This window comes from Crotalus tigris, unplaced genomic scaffold (assembly GCF_016545835.1).
Source record: "Crotalus tigris isolate CLP2741 ecotype Arizona unplaced genomic scaffold, ASM1654583v1 scf7180000017589.2436309, whole genome shotgun sequence".
Lineage (NCBI taxonomy): Eukaryota > Metazoa > Chordata > Lepidosauria > Squamata > Viperidae > Crotalus > Crotalus tigris.
The window spans coordinates 877,841-903,023 of record NW_024096495.1 but is presented as its reverse complement, the minus strand read 5'-3'; the positions used below and the strand labels follow the sequence as shown (position 1 = coordinate 903,023).

General features: G+C 36.3%; 1 protein-coding gene across 1 annotated transcript; it reads right to left on the bottom strand.

The window, feature by feature from the left end:
• Positions 1 to 493: 493 nt before the first annotated feature.
• On the bottom strand, positions 494 to 19,683 carry ZFX (zinc finger protein X-linked). Its single transcript, XM_039363027.1, has 8 exons — positions 19,578 to 19,683; positions 16,052 to 16,140; positions 14,520 to 15,086; positions 11,057 to 11,200; positions 10,153 to 10,296; positions 9,939 to 10,073; positions 8,589 to 8,726; positions 494 to 4,141 (listed from the first exon to the last, which is right to left on the bottom strand). Exons 2-8 carry the CDS (start codon positions 16,110 to 16,112, stop codon positions 2,955 to 2,957), a joined length of 2,376 nt encoding a protein of 791 aa, XP_039218961.1. The 5' UTR covers positions 16,113 to 16,140; positions 19,578 to 19,683; the 3' UTR covers positions 494 to 2,954.
• Between the last annotated feature and the right edge of the window lie 5,500 nt (positions 19,684 to 25,183).

Sequence of the window (25,183 nt, the reverse complement as noted above, 5' to 3'; positions counted from 1 at the left end):
GTAGAACTTGTTAGCGTGCCCTTCCTAGGCCCTTAAAGCAGCCTGGATCTATTGAGACCCGCTTCACTTCTGCAGCTGGATGAGAATCAGAGAAAGTAGCAGTGTAGTAGTAATTCTATGGGAGGTCCAGTTTGTAACACACGGTTCCGTTATATTTAGTTTTGACCAACAGCAACATAAACTCACCTTTTTGTAAAGAGTAAGCTGAGATCTCAGGTATTGTTCCCAGCAGCAGAATCATTTTCATTACACACAGACACAATTCATTTCACACAAGGGAAGGAACTGACTGAATCCAAACAGGAGTAGCTTGTGAGGCCATCACCTTCATTGTATGCGCATGGTTTCCTGAAGAAAGGAAGGTTTCCAAGTTCAGTTTCAGGCATCTCTCAGAACTCCATGGAACTAATTACAAAACTGATTGTTAAAATTGTATTGCTAAAGTAGTGTGAATTATTAGTGAAAACAGTGATGTAGCAAATGAAACATATAATTAACAGGAAAATAATTTGATTTTTATTTTTTCACATTATCAAGTACACATTACGTCACACATCCCTATATATGAGTCTATGTAATTTGTTTTTTCATTTTTACATAGTGTACAAGAGGGAGGGACATCAAGTACTTAACAAGCATTTTACAGAACAATTATTTGTATTATGTCCTTTTAATGTACCGTTTTAAGACATGAAATTTCAACATCAATTTTATAGCGTTTGCTAATCAAATAAAACTAGTTTATAACTAATGTCAGTACATTAACAATAACTAGTTTTCATTTGCGTTTTATACAGCCACATTGTACAAAATCCACTCAACTGATAAATTCTTAATTGCTTTTTCTACATTGTCAAAAATGTTTCAATGTATATATATTTATGATTCCAGGTGGTATTAGTGAAATAGGAAGTAACCAAGTTTCTTATGTCTGAAATTTGTTAAAAAAAATTCCAGTATGGTAATACTTCTGGTAATACCTCTGAATATGACAAAAGTTAATAGATCTTAATAGCTTGAAAATTATTTGTGTGCAAAGGAATCTATGTAGGACTTCAATAAAAAAAAATGAGACACCTACATTCCATGGATAACTGCTGGATTTTGAAAACACTTGCTTTAATAAACTGAAGTGCTTTTAGACCTCAACCCTGCAATAGTTATCACCACAATGCAAAAGCTTTAAAGGGTTCCATACAATTTCACACATTCCACTTAATTTATGACAGTATAATGTGCACAGTGGAGCTGTGTGATTTAGAGCTTAAGAGCGTGCTCAACAATAATAAGATTTTTACCAATATTTTTTAAGAATTTGGTGAACATGCAACAGTTCATACACATTAAAAGGTCAGAAACAAACATACTTCCACATACATCTTACAATTCATACAAAATAAGATGTTAACATTAAGCTTTTGTTTGCATCACAGCTATTTGCATTATAACTCTAATTTTATATTAAAATAAATCACCCAGGGAATATCGAGCTATGTGAAGGAGTGTACGTACACACATTGTAATCTGTGACAATGTAATATATGGTATAAAACTGATGACTTGGAATCCTTAAGTTTCTGATGAAAGGAAAGGAGGGATGAGAGATGGGAAAGCATGATGCAGAACTGCTTATTTTAAACTTTTGTTCACTTTCAATACATTTTTGATCAGTGAATTCAAGGAACCAAAGTTAGGGTGGACAGATGACAAAAAGCAATCTAACAGAACATAGTCAGAATATCACATTTTTAAAAACTAGCTTTTATTTCACTTGAAATGTGAAATGTTTTATTCATCAAGTTTCCAGCATGCTTTTGAACATTATAAACTAATGAAACATTTGCCATGAAACAGACTGAAGCAGCTTTATCTTAGCAATAATTTTAAAGCATAGGTGGTCATTCAACATATATCCATAAATGTATAAATGGACAGAAATAATTGGATAATTAAAATGTTACTGCTTAATAGCTATAGGCGTGAAGGTCTAATTCCTTCTTACTGAAATTATTTTGGTAAGGAAAATTCTGTGTCCCTAAAAGAATAAAAATTTTAAAACTGGAAGAAAATGTTTCTTTAAAATGACCTGCTTCTATTATTTATTCCTCCACCTGTTCTCTTTCCAAATGATTTATTTTTGAAAGCTGTCCAAAGATCCAGGTAGATAAAAATGAGACCAAACCAAAAATTCCATACAGTTAGGAGTCTTGTAATAAAACTGCATTTAATTTGGAGTAAACTTAGCAACAGTCAATTGAGTATCTGTTGTTAACAACTGAAACAATATGTTTCAAAAATACAATTACATTTGCAATACAGAACAAAAAGGCAGAGAAGCAGATAATGAATACTTAATGAACAAGTGCCTCAAGTTTTTCTTTAAAATTCACACCTATTGAAAATAAATGCTCCCAGCAACCAATGTATTTCTTACTTATTATGGAAGTATTCAATACTATAAAGAAATAACCTCAGTATTGAAAACAGTTAAATAACCACTTCAATGAATAGCTTGTCATAAGTTCCTTAAATATCAATGGGACAACCAAGTGGATCCTATTGTACAATGCAATATTTTGACATTAATTCTGCTCTGATTTTTGAACAGCCCTCTCTATATGTCATCTTTGAGCAATTAGAAATTTAATTGAATTGGCATGGCAGGCAAACATTTTGGAGAATTAATGTAATTGAGAAATTTAGTATCAGACAAAGTTTACTTTATTAAATGCAACTTTATTGTTGCTAACTTTCCTCATTTATTAAACAAACGGAAGATAAGTCAGAACACACTAATGAACAAAATGTATAAAAGTCAACTAGAAGCAATATTCCTATGTATACAGCACTAAATCAAATGCACAGTATTTCATTTGTAAGATCTGCTTTAAAATACAATGACTGCCTAAAAAGCAAATCTTTTACACCCTTCCCAAATCCCTATCTATGAATTCTCACGGTAACCCAATGTCTTTATGATGTCGCAGAATGTGTTGATTCTTCTCTGAAGGCCTCCGAAAGCCTTTTTTACAGAATTCACAACGGTGAGGATAGTCTTTTGTATGAATGGAAATAACATGCCGCTTGAAACCTGAGGCATCTGTAGTGCTATATTCACAGTACTCACACTGATACACTTTTCTACCACTGTGTGTTTTCATGTGTTTTTTGAGTTCCATTTGCAGCTTGAACCCTTTCTTACACCTCTTGCACCTGAACGGAAGATCTTTTGTGTGAACTGAGAGAATATGACGACTCAAAACAAATGGATCTGCAATCTTAAAGTCACAATGTCTGCACTGGTGCAGCTTTTTCCCTTTGTGCACTGCAACATGTTTTTTCAGTTCTGAAGGCCTATGAAAGCCTTTATCACACATGTCACACTTGTGGGGGTAGTCCTTTGTGTGAACAGAAATTATATGCCTTTTTAAATCACTTGAGTTTGAGCTTTTGTGATCACAGTGCAGACATTGGTGTGTTTTGCTTTCTTGATGCATAAGAATGTGCTGTTGCAGCTCTTTGGTATCAGAAAATATTTGAAAACAAATGTCACACTTGAATGGCATTTCTTTACTATGCCTAGTCTTTACATGAGTTTTCAGGTTGGAAGAGTCAGCAGACCTATACTCACAATATTGGCATTGATAGGGCTTTTCACCAGTATGGATTCGCATATGTTTCTTGAGCTCTGATGGATGCCGAAATCCTTTTCCACATTCCACACAAATATGAGGAAAGTTTTTGCTGTGTACAGCTAGAAGGTGACGATTCAGTAATCCCTGTTCTGCTGTTTCATACTCACAGAATTTGCACTTGTGCATTTTGTTTGCTGCTTTGTCCCTGTGCACCATCTTGTGTGTAAACAAAGCTCCTGCGTGAGAAAAACTTTTCCCACATTCATCACATTCAATTAGTTTCTCAGTCTTGGTAGTAAGCTTGTGGCTCTCGAGATGATTATGCAGACTTAACTTTTTATTTGTAGTGTAATCGCAATCAGTGCATCGATATTTTTTCTTAGCAAGAAGGTGCTCTGGGTGATTTTTCATGTGTCTTTTCAAGAAGCCTCTGGATTTAAATTTCTTTCCACAAATCATACAAGGGTAGACGGTCAAAGGATGGCCATCAGGCCCAATAATTATGGCTGTATAATAAAAGAAAAAAATAAAATAAAAATGGCATCTACTAAATACCTGACAAGCATGAGCATAATTGCACAGAAATTATACATTTTAAGTTCCTATTAGCTTTAGTAGCAAAATTAAACACATGCTTGAATTTCACATTGAAATACATAGGATACCAACATCCTGAACACTGCTGGAATTGCAAATTAAATTCAGATCAATTAATTGTCAAGAAGTAATTACAATAGTATGTCAGCTTTCTCCCTGCAAAATTAAAAATCTTCCAACAGAAATATGAAAGACTTACAGAATTTCAATAATTGGAAGCAACGTCAAGTGCCAACATATCACTTAATTAGACAAATTAACCCTGTGAAAAGAAATATCTTGACATGTCAGCAATTGCAACATCTGCATTCTCAAAGGAATCTTGTGAGAATAGACATATTTTCAAGAAATGACTCGTATCTGGCATGTTTGAAGATAATATTCTCCAAAAGAACACATATACAGGTATACACATATGTGCCTATGTGTATCGATGCAAAACATCCATCAAGACAGAAGTTCAAGATATGTTACATTTAAATAAGAAATCAGTCTACTAGACATTCATAGAATGTAATGTTAACTATAGTTTGAAATTATGTTTTTGAATAGAGATTTTTAGAAAGGTATTTTATAACATGTTATATACACGATAGAAAAATTAATACAAATGCATACATAGCATATCCTTTGATGAAACATTTCAATTACTGTAACTATGCTAGCAAAAGACCGAATTTTAATAGCAATCTTGCTCTTCCATGAACTGAACCCTGCCTCAAATGCATTTCACAACTGCTAGAGATGCTAGGAAGAGTGTGCTCATGGCTTCTATACTAACCACACCTATAACAAGCCTGTGCTGGCAACATGCACACATCAATATATACATAATCTCATTGTATTCATTACTACAGTTTCCCCCCCCCCCTTAATATCCATGTCCATATACTTTTGTGGAAGGGACCAAAGGATGACTGTGACAACACCATAATATGCTATAAATTACACACTGCATCCGATGTTAGAATGCAAGTACCTGGTGGCAGCATTTGTAAAATGATGTCACCACAGTTTGCTATGGTTTTGCCCTGTCCATAAATAATATAAAAGTTACTGCTAAATGTTCATGACCATAACATGGGAAAATACCTGACTATCCTGACTGTTTGCTTATTTATTATTTATTAAATTTATCTGAGATGCAATTACTTCTAAATATCTTTCCTAACTACAAAAGACATAGAATTTATTTAAAATAATTGTGTATCCCAACAGAGTTTGGAAGATTTGGTAAACTGCCTGTTTCCTGTCATTGCTCTCCATATTTATATAGGTAGTCCTTGACTTATGATCACAATTGAGCCCAACATTTCTGTTGCTAAGTGAGACATTTGTTACGTGAGTTTTGCCCCATTTTACGACCTTTCTTGCCACAGTTGTTAAATGAATCTCTGCAGTTGCTAAATTAATAACATGGTTGTTAAGTGAATCTGGCTTTCCCTTTGACTTTGCTTGTCAGAAGATGGCGAAAGGTGATCACATGACTCCAGGACACTGCAATTGTCATAAATATGAATCAGTTGCCAAGCATCTGAATTGTGATCCCATTGGGGATGTTGCAAAAGTTTTAAGTGTGAAAAATGATCTTAAGTCACTTTTTTCTTTGAATGGTCACTAAATGAACTGTTGTAAGTTGAGGACTACTTGTACTTTTTAGTCTTTCTTGCCCCACCATTGGATGTATCTTACTTGAAACATCACATGTAACCTAGCACATAAACTATTATTTTCTGAAAATGTAAGATCGTGACTATATCGGGAACCAGTTTGATGTAGTGATCAAGATGCTGGATTAGAAACCCGAAGACCACGAGTTCTAGTCCCACCTTAGGCATGAAAGCCATCTGGATTACTTTGGGCAAGTCAAACTCTTTCAGTACAGCCCACCTGACAGGGTTGTTGTGGGGAAAAGAGGAAGAGGAAAGAATATAAAGTATGTCTACTGCCTTCTTTACTATAAGGCAATAAAGGTGGGATACAAATCTAGTTAATAAATAATATGTAATCAATAGAGGATATTGAGAAGCAATTACCTAGGTGTATTTGTATGTCTGTATAAAAATATGGTTTTGTTATATGTTTTCTTTAATCTTGGGTCCTCTATCACAGGTCTGGAAAGTTGAGGGTTTTACATAGTATCTTAGCTGTTCCTAGCACTGCACTCTTCTGGATCCAGAGCTCTAATGTTCCTGGAGTCTGTTGGAGCCATTTTTCTAGCTTAGGTGTCACAGCTCTCCTACCACCACTGGGACAACTTTGGCCTTTACTTTCCACATACTCTCTAGATCAGCGGTTCTCAATGTTTGTGTGACGGCGACCCCCGTCACACAAACGTTATGCGCATGCGCGGCACCGCCCCCCCGGAGGCGCGGTGCCGCCCCCCGGAGGGGAGAAAATGGCGGATCGCCGCCTTTGGCGACCCCCGAAAAATGGTCGATCGACCCCAAATGGGGTCGCGACCCTTAGGTTGAGAACCGCTGCTCTAGATCGTTCATGAGGCCCAGGTATTTCTCTAGCTTCTCATATCTCATCCTGATGTTGTGTCACTTGACACCACTACATCCTGTCACAACTGATGTTTTCTGGACCTTGTCTATTACTAAAATACCTGAATGATTGGCCAGTGCCTGCCAACAAGCATGGATTTGCAAGTTCCACAGGATATTAGCCCTCTTATTCTCCACAACCTTCTGTGGAATCTCCCATATGGACTTGGGAGGGATCTAGTCCATACACTGTTCCTATATACAATGCCAGCTACTTGGTTGAGTTGTTCAGTGTATGTTCTTGCCAGCATCTTATACCTTGTTACTACATATTGGACTGTCCCTGCGGCCTCTCTGCAATCTGCAATTCAGATTGTGTCTAGTGATAAACCTCTTGCTTCTATGGATCTGGTATTTAATGGCTGGCCTTGTGCTGCTATGACCAATGCCTCAGTGCTGTCTTTTAGTCCAACTCTTTCTTGTCTTAACACTAATAGGATTTCTCAATGTCAGCCTTCTCAGCTACCATACATCCCATGCAGGGTCTTCTCTTGCCATATTCACACTTTTAATCATACTTGCCCCACCATAAAATCTATTTATCACTTTAAATATCACTTGTAACCTACCATGTATGCTATTACTTCCTGAAAACATAAGATTGTGACCATATGTAGCCCTGTAACCAGATTAACAATGGACATTGGGAAGCAATTATGTAGTGTATTTGTGTTTGTGTGCACGTGTATGTACAACAATATATGGTATTTCTTCCATTCAATGGTGTCTAATTTTCAGAGTCTTCTTGACAAGGTTTTTCAGGGTTTGCTATTGCTTCCTTCCTATGGCTGAGGAAAAGTGACTAGCCAAAGGTCACCCAGCCAGCTTTGTGCCTAAGACAGGATTAAAACTCCTTATTTCTAACCTGATGCTCTAATCAGTACACCAAACTGTCTCTCATTATATATATGTGTGTATTTGGGGGGGGGGGCAAGAGTAATGGCCAAAATGGTCCCAGTAAGAGCACTTAGAGCTGTGAATTCTAAGCTGGAAAAATGGCTCCAGCAGATCCCAGGAATGACATCAGAGCTCTCTGTCCAAAGGAGTGCAGTAGAATTGCAGACCTTCCCATTTTCTGTCCCACCAAAACCCACTTGTATAGTGTACCAATGTGACTTTGCAGTATGCCTCGGATGATTTCCTTTAATTCCTGCCTTCCTTCAATAAGTTCTTGAATGCTATGCCAGTGCAGCTTCATTTTCTTTCCATGTTGTATGTTAGGACATAACTTGCACATTTCTGTTGACAAGTCTACTTGTGTCAACCTCTTTTCAAAGCGTGTATCATATCCTGAGATTTGTAAGCAATGCATTAGTTGGCATAACTCACTTGATGTTTTTTTGTATGTACCTACAACTTATAAGATTTTGAACCAAATCTTTCCCTAAGCAAAAGATTTAAAAAAAACAGGGATTTTTTTTAATTGTTAGAACAATGTATTCTGTGTTCAAAATTTTATGTCACATTATTTGGATGTATCCAGAGAACATGTGTCAAAAATTCAAAATATTCAAAAATGATCCCTTATGTCTATTATTCAGCATCCTTTATTAGCCAATCCCCGGGCTTATTTCTCTTCCATTTTTCTCATTTTAAAGCATTCAATAATAATTTTCATCCTGAAAAAAATCAGTTATTTGAAAAAAAATAAAATGTGTGTGATGATATTACAACCCCAATATAGCAGCAATATTACACTAAACTCCCACCAGGAATGTGAATAGATGGCTATGCTTTTAAAAATGCTAATAGAGAATGCATTTCCATTTCAATTCTATTTTCAAGCAAACAAAAGCTGAGTTATTACCTGTTTGATATTGTCTGGATTCCAGTCTTCTCCTTTTCTTTGGTTTTTGTTTTGCTAGCCTCCCAAGACTAGAAGACTCATCTATGTGCAAGAGGGCACTTGCAGTTCCATTTCGGTTTTCAACTGCATCATTATTTCCTAGTATGGAACAGAATTTAGCATTCTAAGGGTTAGTCCACATACTATCTCTGAATATGATTTTTATATTTTAAAAGGTAAGTCTGTATAATCAGCTCTCTGTTAATAAATATATTTGGGTTTCTTTGTAGTCAATAAAGACAATAAGCAACATTCAGATTTTAAAAAAACCAACACCTTCTTCTCTTCAGTGAATTATTCATGTGTAGCTTTTGCCAATATATATCTGTATCTTGTTCACTGTTCTCACTTGACTATGCAAAGAGCCTCAAGTATTATACATACATATTCACAGCATGAATTTAATCACGTCATGATAAATATACAGGTAGAAAGAATACTATAAAGGATAGATGCTCTTGGCAAACAGACACCATAGAATCCAGCTACAAGAATCTGTTTTTCCAAGGCCACTGGAAGATGTACATAAATATTGTAGCCATATGGCTGATTATTGTATTGTTTCTACTTCAATGTTAATATGTAGGGAGTAAGTCAACTAGCAACCCTCCACCCTTATGGATGAGAGCATAAAGGTATGTCCCACATTGATGGATGCATGTAAAAGAAATGGACCCAGGCTGGAAGTTCTGACAAAAAGAAAATAAGTATAATTAACATGACAAAAATCTAAATTTTATAGGAGGTCGGTAAACTTCGTTGTTACTTATATGATTCAAAATATTGAGTAAACTTAACAAATGCCAAATCTCAAGATTTGAAAAAACTCTCCAAGGTTGAATTAATTATCTAATTTTGCACAACTATCTAATAGAAAAAGACTTAAAAGAGATGCTAAATTCAGTGCTTTTTTTGTAAAAAAAAAAAAAAAAAAAGGGTGCCGGAACTCACACACGTCATTCATGCCTTGCCTACCCTACAAAGTTCCATCCAAAAAAGGTGCCGGAACTCCGTTCTGAGCGTTCTATGAGAAAAAAAGCCCTGGCTAAATTGTTCTTTTTTATTTTTACTACTATTCTAATTATAATAGAAATAGAGCTGGTTGCTTATTACAGTTTTCTTCTTAATTCCTCTACAATTTCAAATAAATCATACTTCCTTTCAATCAAGAATCAAATAATATATATGTATTCTTATATGTAAATCCTGGCAGAAATACTGGACACCACTCCAGAAAGATTACTTTAATTTTCTGAATAAGAAGACCAGAAACCAATATTCTTACTAGGTAATCTTTAATTTTTGACCTACCATAAGCTGCTGCCCAAGCTATTGGCATAAAGCTTTTGATTTCACTGTCATCAATTTGCTGTTCATGAGTCGCTGCTGCATCTTCCTCTCCTACTATCACTTCCATATAGACTTCATCAGCAATTTCAGCAACATCTAATAGAAGAAACAACATGTAATGTGTGTTTTGTATAATTTTTAAAACCTTTACCCCAAAAGAAGGTCACATACTTACTTAAATCTTCATCTTCATGCTGAGAATCATTTACTGTCATATAGACCATTTTTTCTCTTGGAATGCGAACACTGCTATTTTGATTAATTAAAGATTCACCATGGTCATTTTCTGATTCACTTTCCACAATGTCTACTGTGCCTCCTATGTTAAAAAGAATTAGCAACATTATTTGTAAGAATATGCTTCTATTACACTATGGTTCAACTTCAAGAAACTGGAAAAAATACAGTAACACAAATTTTTAAAAAGTGTGAGAGAAGCTTCTGTCAACTAGACGTTGGACATTTGGAAAGAACTGAGTAAAACAAGAGGGATATTATGAAAATCTTACTGAAATGTAAGCTTCATTATATTTAGTAAATTTATAGGATTACAGACTAAGTGCATAGTCTTTATTTTTACAAAGTGAGATAACTGACTGAAGTTTAATGGTTATTAATAGATTTTTATCCCACCTTTAAATAAATCTATCTATCTATCTATCTATCTATCTATCTATCTATCTATCTATCTATCTATCTATCTATCTATCTATCTATCTATCTCATGGGGGCAAGCATACATAATATGCCTGCCTTTTCTTTTCCCCACAACAACCCTGTGGGATCAGTTGGGTGGAGAGATTAACTGGTCCAAAGTCACTCAGTCTGCTTTCATGCATAAAAGAAGCCTAGGCCAAACCTTAACCACTACTGTACACCAAACTGGCTCTATATATGGTACACTACATCCATAATAGTAATAAAAAGTGCAGTTGTTAGGGATGCCATTCATAGAGTGTTTCAGGGTTCTTTTCGCTTTTAGTACAACAAATTCTCAGAACATTTCTTAAAGATTCAGTTTTCATCTTGAGATCTCCAAGCACCAAAATATTTTTTTCTTTTTTTAAAGAAATCTTCACCTATGTCATCTTCTCCAGGATCAGCTTTGAAAATGTAGACTTTGATGACTTCTGGGCAAATGCCATCCATTTTACATGGATCACTTTCTGACTCAGATTTAAGGTCAACAGAATTGTCAGCCTCGGTTTTGACAGCATCATCCACTACAAGAAAATCAACAATACTATCAGGATAACATACTTCTGACAGATTTACAAGCATTTCTTATATGTTTATATATTAAATATATAATTTCATTTTTGCAATTGCTTTTATCCACACAGAAATAATTATATTACAATATATCTATTTTTTCTCATTCACAGCCTTTTGCCTCACAATTCCACAATCCTTTCGTGTACTTCTCATTAGTATAACTCTTCACTTAATTTTTTCCATTTTCCCAAGACATTTCCACATTTCCTGATGTCCGCTTTCCAGTCGTTCTATTGTGAAATAAATTCATTTTCTAATGTTTACAAGCAGTCTTTGTACTTTATTTTCTTGCAGTCATTCTATTTTCCCGTTCTTTTTCTTCCCAAGATTTACTACTCATGCTACTAGTGCTCATTCTATTCATGCTCATACTCATGCTACACATGCTAATAGTCTGCTCCTCATTCAAAACTTATTATTTTGTATTCTTCACTAAGCCTCTCAGTGTTTCACTGTGAACTATAAAACCAATCAATCCTTTGAATAGGTATGCATGAATGGTCATGCTTATCTTGTTTCTACCATCTATTCATGTCACCTAATAATTCCCCCCCCCAATTGCATTAATTTTAAATGTTAGTTATCCCATTATCACAATTCACTGCAGCACAACATGCAATTATCACTAATCTATGAAATGCTACTTTATATACCTCGATCTAGATGAAATTCATTCATAGCTAGTCTAAAGAAAAGAAGAAATAGGGGAGACATGATAACAGTGTTCCAGTATCCGAGGGGCTGCCACAAGGCAGAGGGGGCCAGGTTGTTCACCAAAGCACCAGAGTGAAGGACAAGAAACAATGGTTGGAAACTGATCAAAGAGAGAAGCAACCTGGGATTAAGGAAAAACTTCCTGACAGTGAGGACAATCAACCAGTGGAACAGCTTGCCTCCAGAAATCCTGGGCGCTCCATCACTGGAGATTTTTAAGAAGAGACTGGACATTCATCTGTCTGAGATAGTATAGGTTCTCCTTCTTGAGCAGGGGGCTGGACTAGAAGACCTCCAAGGTCCCTTCCAGCTCCTATCCTATCCTATCCTATCCTATCCTATCCTATCCTGAAATATATTAATCTTTTGTTCAAATTTATCAAAGCATTCATCATCCTACAAAATCGATTTCCTTTATTCAGTCCTTCTATATCATTCCTGTTTTTCTTAGTTTCACAGCATTTCCACAAGAAAGTAAAACATATTTTTAGGAAATAAAGATTATAACACACTCATGCATAATAAGAATCTAGCAGCCTACATTTTATTACAAAAAAAGGCAAATCAATCATTAAGAGGATATAGAGAAGTCCGCACATCATCTACTGTTGGTCTGCTGCTATCACATTATGAAAGATTATTCCTAGATTTCCAGTGTATAATACGGCCTTGATAATGATGCGGGGATACTTCTTTTGTTTAAGACTGTATTTTTCAACAACTTTAGATAATATTGCAGTTCTGCATCTGGCAAACAATAGTACTACTAAGAAAAAGGCAACAAACCATATTATCACTATCCTGCAAAAGACACTGAATTCAGCAAAAAACTGTAATCTCATGGAACAGTAAATCAAGAGCTTAGAAATAGACTGCAACATGTTGCCTGTTAATCAGTGATACTAATAACTTTCTTTGTAAGATCTGTGTTTATTTGCCTAGAAATACTGGACACAATTAGAGTGTGCACATTTATATAAAGTAATTAGGAAATAGTTTTTTTCTTGTTTCAGGTATAGGTAGTCCTCGACTTACAACCATTCATTTAGTGGCCAAAGTTACAACAACACTGGAAAAGTGACATAACCATTTTTCACAATTACAACCATTGCAACATCACCATGGGCATGTGATCAAAATTCAGACACTTGGCAACTGGCATGTATTTATGGGGTCATGTGATCATCTTTTGCAACCTTCTGAAAAGCAAAATCATTGGAGAAGCCAGAGCCACTTAGCAACCATGTTACAACTGTGAAACAACTGCAGTGACTCAATAACTGTGGCAAGAAAGGTCATAAAATGAGGCAAAATTCACTTAACAACTGTCTTGCTTAGCAACAGAAATTTTGAACTCAATTGTGGTTGTAATTTGAGGACTACCTGCATATTTGATCCTCCCACTTCATTCTTTTTCTTTTGCTAACATGTTCACTACGCATCTACTCTTCATCACTGTATGCTTCCTCTATTCTCTTCTGATTAAAAAAAACACCAAAAATCAATATTTCTTCAATCCTTTAACTGTTGCCAGTTAACTCTCCATCCTGTATTTCTGCAGGCAACCATTTAAACAGATACATTTATTTAATATATCTCTATAAATTCTTAAACTGCATCTTAAATCTAAAATTATTAAAATACAACAATAGATTAAAATAATATATAACCTTTATTCATTAAAAAATGGAAGAATGGAAAATAAAACTAACAAAATGTACATATAAGGATGATTCATAGAAAGCTCTGGATTTCCCGGGTACCTTGCAAATTTGGGAAGAAGAGCATTCCAGATCCTATGAATAAGTGGAAAGTAGTAGTCTATCAGTCTCAAAAACGTACAGTAAGAACTCTATGATTTTAATAATAATAGGTGTCAAGTGATGGATTTTGCACATTATTTCAAGGCTTGCAGCCCAATGATCAAAGAATTATAGGTGATTGATGCAGCAACAAATGGATATTTTAATAGTAAAAAAGGTAAAGGTTTCCCCTATCCAGTTGTGTCTGACTCTAAGAGGCAGAGCTCATCTCCATTTCCTAGCCAAAGGAGCCAGTGTTGTCCAAAGATGGTACCATGCTCATGTGACTGGCATGACTATGTGCTGAGGTGCACGGAATACTGTTATCTTCCCACTAAAGTGATACTAATATAGATATCCCAGTCCCAATGAAATGGGAATGTTCATTGCAAAGTCTTTTTTTTTTAAATAATGTTAGAGCCATAGGCATGGATACTGATGCTAATTTTATTATTTTAACTTTAAATTAATTATTTTTAAGAACAAAATTGTTTTTGTTACCAAATAAATTATTTTTATATCAGACCACCAGAAGCTAATTCAATTATTATGTAGAATAGTGATAGAGTTAAAATGTGTTTGTTACATTCCCGATACATGAAATGTCAGGATCTAAAACTGCCTACATATTGTATTGATTAGATTACATTAGCAATGCAAAAATCCAAGAACAAAATCAATAAGAGTAGCAAAGATGAAAAATTCTGTGGTTTAAACTATAGTCCTTAAAATAGTTTACCCAGACACTTACAGGAAATCATCAGATAGTCTTCACAGTTGTTTTTTTCATCATTATGCTCCACAGATATTCCACTGGCATCAATTACAGCTTCAGAAGCACAGTCTGCCACTAAGACTTCCGAAACTACATCTTCTCCAAGAGAATCTGTGACAATTTCTGCTTCTACAACATTATTATGGTCATGAACATGTTCCATGTGTTCAATATCAGGTACATGTATTGATTCATTTGTGAGTACATGTTCAGGTATTGCCATGGCTGAAGCTGTAATTTCAGATGATAAAACATCTTCTGGAACACTGCAGTGTGACAAAGACACTTCTTCAGTGACATCAGTGTCCAGCACTGGTTCAGGAATAATGACAGTTTGAGACACATCTGTATCTTCCATGATATCTGGACACTGAACATCTTCTATAACAACGTCCTCAATGACATCTTGAATTACTACAGAATCTGGATCATCAGGGACAAAATTATGTACAGCTATATCGGAATCTTCTACATCTGATACATATACAGTTTCCTGTATTTCGACAACGATTTCATCTCCGTTCAAATGTGTTTCATCAGCTCCTGAAATATATAAATTATAATCAGTCCTATATAATCATAAATCTTACTTGAGGGAAAATCAGCAAATTTTGATTATGATAGCAGGGATATCTCTTAACTTATTTGGCATATTAGAAACAAATTTAATCTGAAGGGCTTTACTCTCTTGATCCATTTATCAGGTGCAAATCATGGAAGTCATGTATACAGGTAGTCCTCAACTTATGACCATAATGAGCCAAAACCTCTATTGCTAAGAGAGACAGTTATGTTAGTTTTGCCCCATTTTACGATCATTTTGCCACACTTGTTAAGTGAATCACTGCAGCTGTTAAGTTAGTAATATGGTTATAAAGTGAATCTGGCTTCCCCAATGACTTTGTCAGAAAGTCGCAAAAGATGACCCCGGGACACTGCAACCGTCATAAATATGAGACAATTGCCAGGCATTTGAATTTTGATCATGTGACCATGAGGATGCTGCAACAGTTGTTAAGTATGAAAAACGGTAATAAATCAATTTTTTCAATGCTGTTGTAATTTCGAATGGTCACTAAACGAAAAGTTATAAGTTGAGAACTACCTGTATTTTATAGAATTTTCTTCCTACTTGTTAGCAACCAGTGATATTCTCTCAAAATAATTTAGTGTGATAGAAGGTAAAAAGTTATTTTAAAAGCTAATAATTGATAACCTATTTTTCAATCAGTTTCACAGACATTTCATAAGCTGCCTTCTCACATTGCTAGTTATCTTGCCTTTATTATGGTACATAACAATATGTAAATATTTGAAACATATATAATATTCCTTGTATATTTAGCCTCAAAATAGATTAACTATTCTAAAATAGTTCTAAATTAGATTATTAACTATTAAATAAATTAAATCCAGACTTGGCTAATAAAGTAATCTGGATTCATGACTAAAGACCCAATAGTTATAGAGTTTAGGAAAAGAAACTTACATATTATTTTCTTACATACCTGTTGGATCAAAAAACGCATGTGGATCATGTGGCTGTAGTTCAAGCCCATCCTCATCCATGGCCTTTAAATCTCATCAGTCACAATGTCTATAAAAGTAAAACAAATATGTTTTGCATAGACTTATAAGGGTCCCAGACTAGCACATGGTACATATATTGCAATCAGGGCTGCACTGGGAAAAAGAATGAGATTTGAACTTTTTGCCCCATTCCTGAGAAGCACAAAAAGAATGGCTAATATGTTGATGTCCCTTCATTGCCTCCTTTAAGCAATGGGAGAATTCACTTGTACTAGAGCAAAATATCAATACCTTCTTTGTAACACCTCATGCTTTTCTCCCCATACATGAACATTGTGGCATTTTCTGTTAGACTATAATCTTTTGGTATAATCTGTATCAAATAGTGCAAGTACTAACTGTATTTTATTAATCTCATCCATTTTAATATCTAAAGCTTCTGGATAATTAAAACTTTTTATTTTCTTGACTTTGTTGAATCCTGAATACAGTATGCTAAAATGTATTACTGTAGTGTCTGGCATACATTCCTGCTTCCATTCATTTCACAATGATAAAAAAAGTTTTCCTGCTCGTGTCTTTTGAATCTGTTGTATAAGTATTCCCATAAATACATTCTACATCTTTGCTGTAGAAATCTAGACTAATACTTTATTTTTCTAGACAAGTTAGTATTCTTCGCATCAACCCTTATTACTCACAAGCTATTGTCTATCCTATTTATTTTTGAGATGCTTGTTACTGACTGCAGTGTGTTGTTTCAAAACAATAAAATGGTCACTTTTGAGGGTTTTATCTCTAATAATCCAATTTATCTACTTCACATATCAACCCACAGGAAAAAAAATCTCTAAGCTGCTTTTCAACTCCCTATACTTCAAATAATAAATTGTTAGCCATCCTAGTATTTACAGTGAGGGAAAAAATTATTTGATCCCCTGCTGATTTTGTATGTTTGCCCACTGACAAAAGAAATGATCAGACTATAATTTTAATGGTAGGTTTATTTTAACAGTGAGAGACAGAATAACAAAAATAAATAAATAAATAAAAAATCCAGAAAAACACATTTCAAAAAAATTATACATTGATTTGCATTTTAATGAGTAAAATAAGTATTTGACCTCTTTGCAAAACATGACTTAGACTTGGTGGCAAAACCCTTGTTGGCAATCACAGAGGTCAGACATTTCTAGTAGTTGACCACCAGGTTTGCCCACATCTCAGGAGGGATTTTGTCCCATTCCTCTTTGCAGATCCTCTCCAGGTCATTAAGGTTTCAAAGTTGATATTTGGCTAGGCCACTCCAGGACCTTAATGTGCTTCTTCTTTAGCCACTCCTTTGTTGCCTTGGCAGTGTGTTTTGGGTCACTGCCATGCTGGAATACCCATCCATGACCTATTTTCAATGCCCTGGCTGAAGGAAGGAGGTTTCTCCCAAGATTTGACGGTACATGGCCCTGTCCACCATCCCTTTGATGAAGTGAGGTTGTCCTGTCTCCTTAGCAGAAAAACACCCCCAAAGCATGTTTCCACCTCCATGTTTGACAGTGGAGATGGTATTCTTGGGGTCATAGACAGCATTCCTTCTCCTCCAAACATGGTGAATTGAGTTGATGCCAAAGAGCTCGATTTTGGTCTCAGCTGACCACAACACTTTCACCCAGTTCTCCTCTGAAACATTCAGATGTTCATTGGAAAACTTCAGGTGCACCTGTACATATGCTTTCTTGAGCAGGGGGACCTTGCAGGTGCTGAAGGATTTCAGTCCTTCATGGCATAGTGTGTTGCCAATTGTTTTCTTGGTGACTATGGTCCCAGCTGCCTTGAGATCATTGACAAGATCCTCCCGTGTAGTTCTGGGCTGATTCCTCACCCTTCTCATGATCGTTGAAACTCCACAAGGTGAGATCTTGCATGGAGCTCCAGACCGAGGGAGATTGACAGTTATTTTGTGTTTCTTCCATTTGCGAATAATCGCACCAACTGTTGTCACCTTTTCACTAAGCTGCTTAGTGATCTTGTAGCCCATTCCAGCCTTATGTAGGTCTATGATCTTGTCCCTGACATCCTTGGACAGCTCTTTGGTCTTGGCCATGGTGGAGAGTTTGAAAACTGACTGATTGCTTCTGTGGACAGATGTCTTTTATACAGGTAACAAGCTGAGATTAGGAGCATACCTTTTAAGAGAGTGCTCCTAATCTCAGCTCATTACCTATATAAAAGACACCTGGGAGCCAGAACTCTTGCTGATTGATAGGGGATCAAATACTTATTTCACTCATTAAAATGCAAATCAATTTATAACTTTTTTGAAATGTGTTTTTCTGGATTATTTTGTTGTTATTCTGTCTCTCACTGTTAAAATAAACCTACCATTAAAATTATAGACTGATCATTTCTTTGTCAGTGGGCAAACGTACAAGATCAGCAGAGCATCAAATATTTTTTCCCCTCACTGTATGTAAAGCTTGAGATTACTAATATAAAATTATCAAATGAGGAACAGAGGCCACAGGATTTTTGACACATAATTACTAATGAATTTATCAGAGCATAGGCTTTCCTTCACTACTTTCTCTCTGCACATGTGTGTGCACTTGAAAGCTTATTTCTGATGGGATTTTGAATTTAATTCTGGTGCTTAAGCTGTGGCACCACTATGCTTCCACTAATAGTGCTTCCACCACTATTCCTGTCAAGCAATCAGCTTTTCTTAATTAATGCAACTGACCCAGACTTATTTTCCTCGATATCTCTCGCCACTGACAGGTATCTATTCATAGTTAGGAAATTGTTTTTTGCGTAGACAAAACCATCGGGACAAAACCGAACACCTGGCGCTACAAGCCGCCCTTCCAGTATCAACATAATGGGGAAGGGGGCTATGTGAATAATCACTCGTGTTCCGTCGGTCATTGTTTTGACACTTAGGGCTAGGAGGCAAAGCAATTATAGGTAGAAAATGCCTTTGCACTCGTTGGATGTTACGTGAAGGGGAAGAACGTGGCGGGACTAAAGTATGCAGGGCTCGGGAGCAGCCGAGCAGGACAACTGGGCACAAGAAAGAGAGGGAGGGAGGGGCAAGCTTCCCCCACTGGCGCCGTCTCCGCCCTGCCCTGCCCGCCTGTAATGGGGACTGTCTGGGGCCAGAAGCGATTAATTCAAGATGGCGTCCGGCACTCTTCCTCAGCCTCCCTTGCCGCCGCCATCTTGTCTCCTCCTCCTAGCAGTCCTCCCTCCGATTCAGGCCTGGTCCCGCTGTCCCCTAAGAATGCTTGGCCCACACTCCTCGTACAACCTACTACAGCCCACCGCCTTTCCCTCTCTGGAAGCTGAGTTACAGCTGCCCGACCCCCCTGCAAGGTTTTCGGCCCGTTCCTGCAAGAAGGAACGCCGCGCGGCCGAGCTGCGGCCTTCTCGGGGCCTGTACCGAAGCAGGCGCCGAGGCCTGGTTCCGCGTAGGGGTAAGGGCCTAGCTCGGGCCTGTCCCATGCTGCTTACCAGGCGGGGCGGTGGCGGTGGGCTCTGGGAGGCCTTTCTCCGCGTAGCTGGGCCGATCTCGGTGGTAGTGTCGCGGCGGCGGCGGCGGCGGCGGGGCGGGCGGGCGGGAGCGAAGGGGAGGGAGGGGCCGAGCTCGGAGCTGAGTGGAAGCGGCCAAGCTCCCCGGGCCGGGCAGCCGTCAGCACGTCACGTCACTGCCCGAGAGAGACCCAGGGAAATGCGGAAGGAGTTGCCGGCGCCGCTGCTGCTTGAGCCGCCTGCTCTTCGGCCCCGGGCCGGGCCGGGCCGGACGCGCGACCGAGAAGGAACCGGGCCGGGCCGGGTGGATGAAGTAGAAGGGCGGTGGGTCCCTGCCAGCCCCTCCCGCTGCAGCTGCCGCTCCTGCCGCCGCCTCCGTTCCAGCTCGGCCGTAAAATTCCGCTCCGGGCTCAAACTTGCTCAACTCGGCGCCGGGGAATGAGGAGTTGTTTAGGCCTGGAAAATCCCCAACATTTTGGGGTGGCTTCTCCACAGGCATTGCCCCGGGCACCCCCGCCTCCCGAATCGTAACACATCCCCCTCGCTCACCGAAAATAAATTTATCCGCAGCCTTTTGAATATGAAAATAAGAGGTACCTTATTACGGCATTTTTAATGAAAGTATTGTCCCGCTGTCTGTTTCTTCCCTCCCCTTTCCCATTTGATCGAGAACAGACATTTTTCTTACATAGGAGGCCAGGAAAATGAAAAGTACAATGCTTTAAGACCGGCTCATATATATCAATCGTTTTGGTAAATGCACTTTTTCTCTTTCTGGTTTTATAGGGAATCAGGTGTACTATTGATGTACAGCTACTTTTCCAAATCAGAATGTGCAATCTTAGCAAATACAAATTTTGCGATTATTAGACATAGGGTGCCAGTGTGTCTTTTAGTTTTTTTGTTGTTGTTGTAAAATGTTTCAAAATGTTAATCTCGTTTCATAGTTGCAAACTTTAAATTTACTGTTCATTTTAACAATCTATAATGACACAATTATTTAAAAGTTATGTAGATGGTTTGTACAGTTCTGTTTTCAGATATCAAAATCAAATTGTGGATACTTGATATGATTGTGGATCAAATTAAGGCTCATTTCCTTCGGAGACCTAAGGTGCAGATCACATATGCATTGTATCTCATTTAATTGTTTGTTAAAGAATTTAACAGCAGAACACAATTTTTGTGTCTTCGCTTTATGTTAATAAATGCTCAAAATATATTTTCTATTAAGTTTAGATAGCATTTTTAAAGTTAAAAAAGTAAATCTCAAGTTGCAAATTCTCAGGTACAGTACATAGTCAAACTAGCTGTGGAATTCTGGGAACTGAAATCCATCCTCTGGAAGGGGATGACAAGGTTAGAGAAGACTTCTTTTATTCTTATAGTTTATGCAGTGTATCTTCAATTATTAGCAATAAAATATATTACCACATTTAGTAAATTGTTATGTATCTTGTTTCCCTAATATTATTTTAATTGGATGGTTTACTGTTATTTTAATAACATTTGGTTTAATAAAACGTAACATTTAGGGGGATAGAAGAACAGCATTAAAAGTTGAAGTAGTCAGGAGCAACTATCTACCCTCATAAAGAACACTTTATATATCATAGTTTATGGAATTCAGTGTCACATGATGTAAAGATGGGCGTTCAGTTTAGAATTAAAAATAGGATTAAACATGTGGGGAGATAAAGACTGCTTTGGTTTTTCATCAAGTGTCTGCATGAAATCCATTTTAAAACTTGAGGCTTTCAAGAAGCATCTAATTGCAAACAAAATTCTGACTTGGGATCTTTTGGTCTGATCAGTAAACCTTAGTAAACAAATAAAATGTGCTGGTTTTCACAGTTTTTATGATACACTAATGTACAAAAATATAAAACTATAAAAGGATCAATACAATCACAAAAATGATAAGCATAGAAGAAATAAGGCTTGGAAATTACATTATGAACAGTATAGATTTATTTCCATATTGTGCCTTTCTTAGCCAATTTTCATGGCTGAAAAGTCTGCAATTCTTGTATGTAAGCTATGAAGAACAGCAGTTATATTAACGGTCCTGTTGATATTGGTTCAAATGCAACTATAATAGGATAATACCACTATATCAGTTAATGTTAAGCTCCCAAGGTATATCTTCAATTGCAAGGTGATTACAATCCTTACTTGGACTACAGATAATAGGAAGTTTTGTATATTATCCTAAGCTATGGTTTGTTTGAATAAAACTTAATTTGTTGAATTAAGACGAACATATTACATATGGTAATGTGATACTAAGCCAAACCTTTTTTGTTAAACCATTTTCTCTGTTTGTTAATTAACCAACAAACAATAGTCAACATCTGTGTTCTTTGGCATAGTCTCCAAGCCTAGAAAAATGTGTTTCTGGAAAATCAAGATATTTTGAATTTAGAATTTTTATGATGGAATGAGTAATACAGTATTTAAGACAATGTAAACACTTGTTTCCAAGGGATCTCTAGAAGCAATGCAACAGGAGGGCCAATCCTAGGTTAAGGCTGTATTTTTGTCCCCCAGAAATTTTGTTTTCATGGCAAAAATTCCTTGAAGTCCTATACTAATCCCAGTAAAATACATACTAGGTGTGTTTTGTAGTTAAATAGATTGATAAACTATCTGAGAAAAATATTAAGTATTTTTGTAGACCAAAACCTTAAAGGAGACAGGATAAACCTATCAGAACAGAATCTGACTTATTTCAAACTATAGAACAGGAGAAAATCTAATATATGCAAATTTCAAGGATAGAAAATAGCAAACTATTTTTAAACCATTCACACAAACAGTGCTTTAAAAAAAAAAAAAGTGCCGGAACTAACACACATCATACAACCTGCCTTGCCTACCCTACAAGGTTCCATCCCAAAAAAATGCTGGAACTCCATTCTGGGCGTTCTATGAGGAAAAAAGCCCTGCACACAAATACTTGCAGAGTGTAGCAGCTGCATTATTCATACAAAAAATAAAAATGAAAGCAAACAATTCCATATTCTGGTTGAAAAAGTTTTAATATTAAATCGAAGGTATTTCAGATTGCCCTTCAGGGGCCATTACTCGGGATACTTCACATAAAGCTTACCAATAATGGAATTAGGTTCAGAGGAAATGAGTAACTTCAAATAATCTTGCAAACATATCACAAAAAAATTATAACAGTATTCCAGAATCAAGTTGCAATAATCCATTACCTAAAATACGTTGTACTGAATAATTTACTTTTATTACATAATGTATTTGTTCATGGTTTTTTATAGCCTGCCCCAGTTAGAGGAATAATATTAAACAATACAAAATTGTAAATACCTCCATCAAGATAAACGCCTCCAACAATCAAGTAGAATAAAAAATAAATAAATTAGGAGAATTAAGCTGTTTTGGCAGCTTTTGGGAATCCACAAGGAAGGGACCAAACAGAGTAAAGATCAAAACAGAAAAGGCTCGTCATCTGGTCCACTATTCTATATAAAGAAAAATTCAAATTTTGGATTTTATAAAAACCCATAAATGAAATTTAGTTCAAAAATGGTTTCCATATTGACTTAAATTCTGTGTAAATTTTATTATTCATATGCAAAGTTATTTGAGACATTATAATCCCACAACATGATTTGCCATTATTTTATTGAGGGAATTATATGTATTTAACATGATGTTTAACAGAAAAGAAGTTCAACTTTTAGAACTTAGGTTGTAAATCATTTTTCAAAATTGTTGGACTTTACAGTAGTACCATTAAGTATGGAATAATGATCCAACTTGATTGTTACATAACCAATACTTTTTAGAAAATTAGCTGTCAGTTTAGGAACCAATACTGGAGTAATATTAGTAAAACGTACCATTTTAAAGTACAACATTCACTGTATATCTATTTTTTCCATTGAATTTCCATTGCTGCATATCAATTGTGTCTAAATACTGCATCCATTTGGTCATGATATTGTTGATTTGCTCAATTTCTGAGATCTTATCAACTAGAAGGAAAACTACTGGACATTTTTGGATCCACTTGAAAAAGTCCACCATCTATATTGAAGTCAAAGGCAGCTTAGAAGTGCAGTTTGATGAGAAAATTATTTAATTAGTATCTTTCATTTCTAGATCACAATTCATCTGAAATGAAATAAAAACCAGATCTATATCCTCCCCGGTGTGTAAGACTCAGATTACCTGAAAAGGACCATAGTTGCCATGGAGGTCATGAATTCACAAGTTTCATCAGACTTTCCTCCCAGGATACTTTCTGAGTTCCAACCCCAGGCCTGAAATGACAATCAGGAGCTTGTAAAGCAGGGATCTTCAAACAGTTTGAAGACTCCTGTTGTAAAGAGTCACTGCCATGCAGCTAAATACTTAGTATTACAGCAATAACACCAGTTTAACAGCCCAATTGGAAGGACTCCCAACTGGTTACTTCTAAGTCAGTGCTTACAACCACTGTTTTTCCTTAGCCAAACTGGTATGGCTGATACAGGACTCAAAACCACTGTGGGCAAATTACTGACAAGGTTATATTCCTACTGTTGTCCAACTTGCTTTCAATAATACATGCTAAATTTTTGTGCTTATTCATCCCATACCAAAGATGGATATGATTTGAAAATTTGCAGAGATGAATATATGCTGAAAGGTTATGCAGATGATGTGGTAGTAACGGTCATAGGACACCAAAAGGCAATAAAAGAATTAAGGAAAATAAGATTTTTTTAATCTGTTGCAAGAAAAATGTGGTTGTCAAAATAGCTGACTCCATGAAATGCCAGGTTTTGTACCTGACAGGTAACAATCAAGGATACTATTTAAATTATGACAAGAGAAGAGACACTGAAAAGTGGAGGAGCTTAAAGTTACCTTAATTAGGATCAATTGCAATAACCAAAATGAATGTATCACCCCAGCTAAACTATTTCAGTTGAGGCCAAATCAAGAATTTCAGAGAGAAAATATTTTCTTCAATAAATAAATGAATAAATTGAGTCATTTGTTTAATTGGGTTATCTCTATCTAGTTGTAGGACTTGTAACTTTTAAGCACCATTACACAAATTGCCACCTAGTTGGACATTACAATGTGCTTTACATGAGGTCACCCTTAAATTTTTTATTTGGAAACTGCAAATAGTCCATAATGCAGCTCCCAATTCACTGGCTGTTGGCATTGGAAGTATATAAATAACATTGATTCTGTGAGCCCTGCATTGGTTGCTGATTGGTTTTCCAGGTACAATTTAACATTTTTTTGTCCTATATTCTTAATGTCTTAGTACCTGGGTATATGCAGGACCATCTGCTCTAACCAGAACTAAAGTGACCCAGAATATCCTTTAGGGAGAAATTAGTTTTGATCCTTCACTTTCAAGAAATTGGGGCAAGGGGCAAAGCTAGAAATTTTTCCTTGGTCGTTCCAATATTTTGGAATAACTTCTGATAGAAATCAGGCTGCCTTCTTTATTGACCATCAGGAAGATTTTGAAAATGAACTGAGGGAAGCATTAATTTAGTTTAAGAAACGTTCTATCCTGTATTGCTGTATTATCTTATTTGTTATTTTATTTC

What these genes read in the sequence shown, in the direction of transcription:
- ZFX (XM_039363027.1), bottom strand. Translation starts at nt 16,112, where the DNA reads ATGGATGAGGATGGGCTTGAACTACAGCCACATGATCCACATGCGTTT. An exon ending in GCATGAAGATGAAGATTTAA is followed by an intron (nt 10,074 to 10,152) that starts GTAAGTATGTGA and finishes TTCTTCTATTAG; the next exon opens with ATGTTGCTGAAATTGCTGAT. An exon ending in ATCCAGACAATATCAAACAG is followed by an intron (nt 4,142 to 8,588) that starts GTAATAACTCAG and finishes TTTATTATACAG; the next exon opens with CCATAATTATTGGGCCTGAT.